The sequence below is a fragment of the Salmo trutta genome, chromosome 13 (assembly GCF_901001165.1).
Source record: "Salmo trutta chromosome 13, fSalTru1.1, whole genome shotgun sequence".
Classification (NCBI taxonomy): domain Eukaryota; kingdom Metazoa; phylum Chordata; class Actinopteri; order Salmoniformes; family Salmonidae; genus Salmo; species Salmo trutta.
Genome location: NC_042969.1, coordinates 84,438,219 through 84,443,776, shown reverse-complemented (window position 1 = coordinate 84,443,776; position 5,558 = coordinate 84,438,219). Strand labels below are relative to the sequence as shown.

The following is a 5,558-nucleotide window of genomic DNA, read 5'->3' as shown; positions in this document are numbered from 1 at the left end:
TTATTGTGTGTCTAATGTACATTTACGTCTATCTAAACCATTAGAGTCAACGTAGTTCTGATGCTGGTGCATATTCTCTCTACAGCTGAAATAAGCAGGACCTGACTGGGTGATCAGAGCAGCCTCTAGCCCCTCCCTCCTTAGCATGGCCATACCCACAGTTTGGCCACCAGAGGAATCCCCACAGAGGTACGGTGGGTATTTAACCCAGAGTAGAGAGGTAACCTGACCTATGTGGGTCTGTGTGGCGCTGTGCTACCCCATACCTTCTACACATCAGGGGAATGAGGCTCTCTCTGCTTCCTGCTCTGGATCCAAGTCTGGCTGGTAGTCTGGTTCTACTACATCTAGCTGTGGTGGCAGGTGGACTTGCCTTGCTCTCGTCTGCCTCTGCCTCTGGGGTGGAGTCTGTCAGATGCAGGCTCCAAGGCACCCCTCGTTCTCCGGCGTTCTCCCAGGACGGGGACTTTGTCGTCGGGGGTGTGTTCTCCATCCACAACTACATGCACACTGTGGATCACAGCTACACCAGCCTGCCTGAGCCCCTGCAGTGCACAGGGAGGTCAGTGAGTGCAAGAGGGAGCAGGGGACAGGACTGTGGCAGCGTGGGGAGACAGATAAATTGTGTTTTAAAGACACGTAGACATTGTGTTTAAAGACAGATAAACAGTGTGTTTAATGACAGAAAAACAGTGTATTTAAAGACAGATAAGCAGTGTGTTTAAAGACAGGTAAACCGTGTTTAAAGACAGATAAGTAATGTGTTTAAAAACAGATAACCAGTGTTTTAAAAACAGATAACCAGTGTTTTAAAGACAGATAAACAGTGTTTTTAACACAGATAAAAATTGTGTTTGTATCTGAGAGAGTAGGTAAAGCCTACTGTTACAAAGGGTCACATTTCAAATGCAGGCTATCCTACAATGTCCTCAGGTACCGATAACAAAAGTGTAGGCATGTAGACAGTGTGGAAAATAAGGCTTAAGATGTTTGCCCTGGCATAACACGATATTCTATAGGCTAGTTTACGATTTAGTCAAGAGGTGCTCACTCACCTATCTTCTATTTACAGTTTGGATTCCCGTGAGTTGCGCTTCTCGCGCGCCTTGGTCTTCGCAGTTGAGGAGATAAACAACAGTTCGTATCTTCTACCCGGTGTGACACTCGGTTATCAAGTGCACGACTCCTGCTCCTCGGTCCCCATGGCCGTGAAAGTGACCTTCCAGCTGGCTAACGGCCTGGACCCCATGTTTGATACCGGAGAACAGTGCTCGGGGTCGGCTACGGTGACAGCTATCGTGGGCGAGTCTGGCTCTACGCCTACCATCAGCATGTTGCGCATCATTGGCCCTTTCGGGATTCCTCAGGTAAACTCCTGTGGAAAGAAATCATTCAGCTTCTTTTAAACTTACTGTATTCCTACTGTATATTCTCCTCTCTTTCAGGAATGAGTTCAACTTTTAACTTCCTGTATTCCAACTGTATTCTCCTCTCTTTCAGGAATAGACATTTCTGTGTGAAATTTTGTGGAGGAAGTTTGGAGAACTTCCATAGGCATTTGAACATTGACTGAGGACTTTGAGTCTTGAGAACTTCTGTAGGCATTAAAACATGATCTGAGGACTATCTTTCATAGGCTAGGTTGTTATGGGAGACCAGGGATTAGTTTCACACCTTTTACTCATGTATTTCACAGCACCAGTATGTCTTATAAAACCATTTTCAATATGAATAGAATGACCAAGGTCTTGGGTAGAAATGTGTATCCTTTTCATTCTGGCCTAATGAAAAACAATCCATGAGATTATTACTATTAATGTCTCCCTAACACCATAATACATAGCTGAAGAAAAAAAGCAGGAAGTAGCCAATACATTAGAATTGTTAAGCCGACATGATGTTCTTTGTCATGTTTTCGAATGTCTGTTTTTACCTAGGTGAGCCACTTTTCCACCTGTGCGTGTCTGAGTGATAAGAAACAGTACCCAACCTTCTTCAGAACCATCCCCAGTGACCAGTTCCAGGCTGCTGCTCTGGCCCACCTCATCAGGCACTTCGGCTGGACCTGGATTGGGGCAGTCCGTTCCGACTCTGACTACGGTAATAACGGGATGGCGGCTTTCCTACAGGCAGCACAAGAGGAAGGCATCTGTGTGGAGTATTCTGAAGCCTTCTACCGTACCAACCCAGTCAGCAGAGTGCAACGGGTGGCCGACGTGATCCGCAGGTGATCCATGATTACTTGTGAACTTTTCATTCACACAAATGCAAGACCATGTTCATAAAAAATGCTATTGTTATTAATTTCTCATTTTTCCCAAAGCTGATCTGTGAGACCAACATGATTTGCATATCTTAAGCTTGTCAAAAGTGCTGATTAATACTAATGTTCATGTTCACTTCACTGAGACATTCCAATGAATGACACACATGACCAGCATATTAAGCATATGATATAATCATGTTCCCCAGCTCCACAGCCCGGGTGGTGGTTGCATTCGCTGCCATTGGGGATATGAGGATCCTGCTGAGGGAGTTGGACCGCCTGCCCTCTCCGCCCCGCCAGTGGATCGGGAGTGAGACCTGGGTCACTGACCCAGATATGCTGCGTTTCGGACTGTGTGCCGGGGCGATCGGCTTTGGCATCCAACGCTCTGTCATCCCCGGCCTCAGGGACTTCCTCCTGGACCTCTCCCCACAGAAGGTGTCCAACTCTCCCCTGTTCACTGAGTTCTGGGAGGGAGCCTTTGGCTGTAGGCTGGGAATAGGTATCTATCTATCTATCTATCTATCTATATATCTATCTATCTATCTATCTATCTATCAATCTATCTATCTAGCTATCTATCTATTTATATATTTATCAATCTGTTTGTATCTCCATCTTTCTGTCTCTCTCTCTCTCTCTCTGTCTGTAGGGACCTCCTCTACAGGTGTTGGGGTTGAGGAGAAGGTGTGTGATGGCAGTGAGGATATACAGCAGCTACAGGTCCCCTACACAGATACATCTCAGCTGCGTGTCACTAACATGGTGTACAAAGCTGTATACGCCATAGCACACGCCATCCACAGCATTGTTTGTGAAGAGAGAGAAAACTCCACTGTGAAATGTGACAAAAGCCTCCATGTGAAGCCAACACAGGTGAATGACATGTCGATAGTATAATGTCCTGATAGATATGTTTATTTAGACTACATGTATGAAGGCCATTACGGCTGGTTCTGAAGTAACAGATCTGATAAATATATGAGTTAAATGAATGTTCTGTTTCACTCTCTCCCTCACTCCATCTCTCTCTTCCATTCTTTCCATCTCTCTTCCCCTTTCTCCTTCTCTCTCGTCCCCTCTCTCTCTCCCTTGCCCTTCCAACTCCCAGGTCCTGGAGAGATTAAGACGGGTGAACTTCTCTCGTAACGGGTACCAGGTGTCTTTCGATGCCAACGGGGACCCAGTGGCCACCTATGAGCTGGTCAACTGGCAGATAGGGGAGAGTGGGAAGATGGAGTTTGTGACAGTGGGGCTCTATGATGCGTCCCTGCCTCCTGATCAGAGGCTTGACATGGAGAGGGAAATCACCTGGGTAAAGAACAGTACACAAGTACCTGTGTCAGTGTGCAGTGAGAGCTGTCCCCCAGGCACTCGTAAGGCTGTACAGAAAGGAAAGCCTGTATGCTGTTATGACTGTATCCAATGTGCAGAGGGAGAGATCAGTAATAACACAGGTAGGACTATAGGAATAGTTGGCATAAAATGTGTAGTAATTTCTATCATGGTTTACTAAGTAGTGGTTTATTCATACTAACAGCACTACAAAGGCAGTGTCGGTCAATCATGTTCCTGTTCTTATTATCTCATGTAAGCTGCACATTAATTCAACATACTTTATTGTAAACTGACAAAGTGTAGCATTGTGGGACATGTATTTGTAAAAAAATAAACCTGAATCTATTATTATTAACATTTGATGTCTGTTGTTTTGTCCTGGTCAGATTCTTCAGACTGTCTGATCTGTCCCAAGGAGTACTGGCCCAACGCTGAGAGAGACCGCTGTATCCTTAAGCCTGTGGAGTTCCTGTCCTTCCACGAAGTCCTCGGAATCATCCTGACCACCTGCTCTGTGGGCGGGGCTTGTCTGGCCATCGCCACGGCAACCGTCTTCTACCGCCACCGAACTTCGGCCATCGTCAGGGCAAACAACTCTGAGCTGAGCTTCCTGCTGCTCTTCTCCTTGACTCTGTGTTTTCTGTGTTCTCTTACTTTCATTGGCCGGCCCTCTGAATGGTCCTGTATGCTGCGCCACACAGCGTTTGGGATCACCTTCGTCCTCTGCATCTCTTGTGTTCTGGGGAAAACAATAGTGGTGTTGATGGCCTTCAGGGCTACACTTCCAGGCAGTAATGCCATGAAATGGTTTGGCCCTCCACAGCAGAGATTGACTGTAGTGTCCTTCACGTTTGTCCAGGCTTTGATATGCACTCTGTGGTTGGTCCTGTCCCCTCCCTTCCCCATTAAAAACCTCACTACCTACAAGGAAAAGATCATTCTAGAGTGTGATGTGGGTTCAGCTATTGGTTTCTGGGCTGTGTTGGGCTATATAGGACTCCTGGCTCTCTTGTGCTTTGTGCTGGCTTTTCTGGCTCGGAAGCTGCCTGATAACTTCAATGAGGCCAAATTCATCACCTTCAGCATGCTCATATTCTGTGCAGTCTGGATCACCTTTATCCCAGCTTATGTCAGCTCTCCTGGGAAGTTCACTGTAGCTGTGGAGATCTTTGCCATCATCACCTCTAGCTTTGGGTTGTTCTTTCTATTATTTGTTCCTAAATGCTTTATTATTCTGTTCAGGCCGGAGAAGAACACCAAGAAACACCTTATGGAGAAGACAGCAAATGATATACGTTATTAAGAAATGATTGAGGGGAAAAAACAATGTAACGTTCAGTTATATGGTTTATTATACAGTTAGGTAGGACTACTCTGACAGAGATGACCAACAATTTAGCAGGTAATCATTGGTAACATTGTAACTAGTAACATGAAACAGGTTCACTTTAGATATTCCAATGTTATGAGAGATTGTTCAAATCTAGAGTGTTAAATTTTAATTTGACCTGCTAAATTACGTCATTAGCAGTAGCCTACAGAGTGGAACCACTTCCATGTTGTTTGGAGAAAAGCTTTATTCCAATAAATTGATATAACATTGAAGTGCTTTTGTTCAATTGATATTGTAATTCATCCTATTATGTATTATAATAATATAATAAACATTTTCATATACAGTTGAAGTCAACAACTCCACACATTTGTTGTTAAGCAAATTATAGTTTTGGCAAGTCTGTTAGGACAACAGACTTGCCAAAACTATAATTTGTTAACAAGAAATGTGTGGAGTTGTTGAATAACGAGTGTTAATGACTCCAACCTAAGTGTATGTTAACAGATTATTTCACTGTTTCACACGTCCAGTGGGTGAGAAGTTCACGTTCACTAAGTTGACTGTGCCTTTAAATATTGTCATGACGTTGCACTCTTTGGACACAGCAAGCACAATCCC

General features: G+C 44.7%; 1 protein-coding gene across 1 annotated transcript; it reads left to right on the top strand.

The window, feature by feature from the left end:
• The first annotated feature begins 258 nt into the window (after window positions 1-258).
• Window positions 259-5,061, top strand: LOC115204966 (extracellular calcium-sensing receptor-like). Its single transcript, XM_029770540.1, has 7 exons — window positions 259-562; window positions 1,073-1,367; window positions 1,938-2,227; window positions 2,473-2,768; window positions 2,919-3,142; window positions 3,378-3,723; window positions 3,991-5,061. The coding sequence occupies exons 1-7, from the start codon at window positions 285-287 to the stop codon at window positions 4,905-4,907; spliced, it is 2,646 nt and encodes an 881-aa protein (XP_029626400.1). The 5' UTR covers window positions 259-284; the 3' UTR covers window positions 4,908-5,061.
• The last annotated feature ends 497 nt before the right edge of the window (window positions 5,062-5,558 follow it).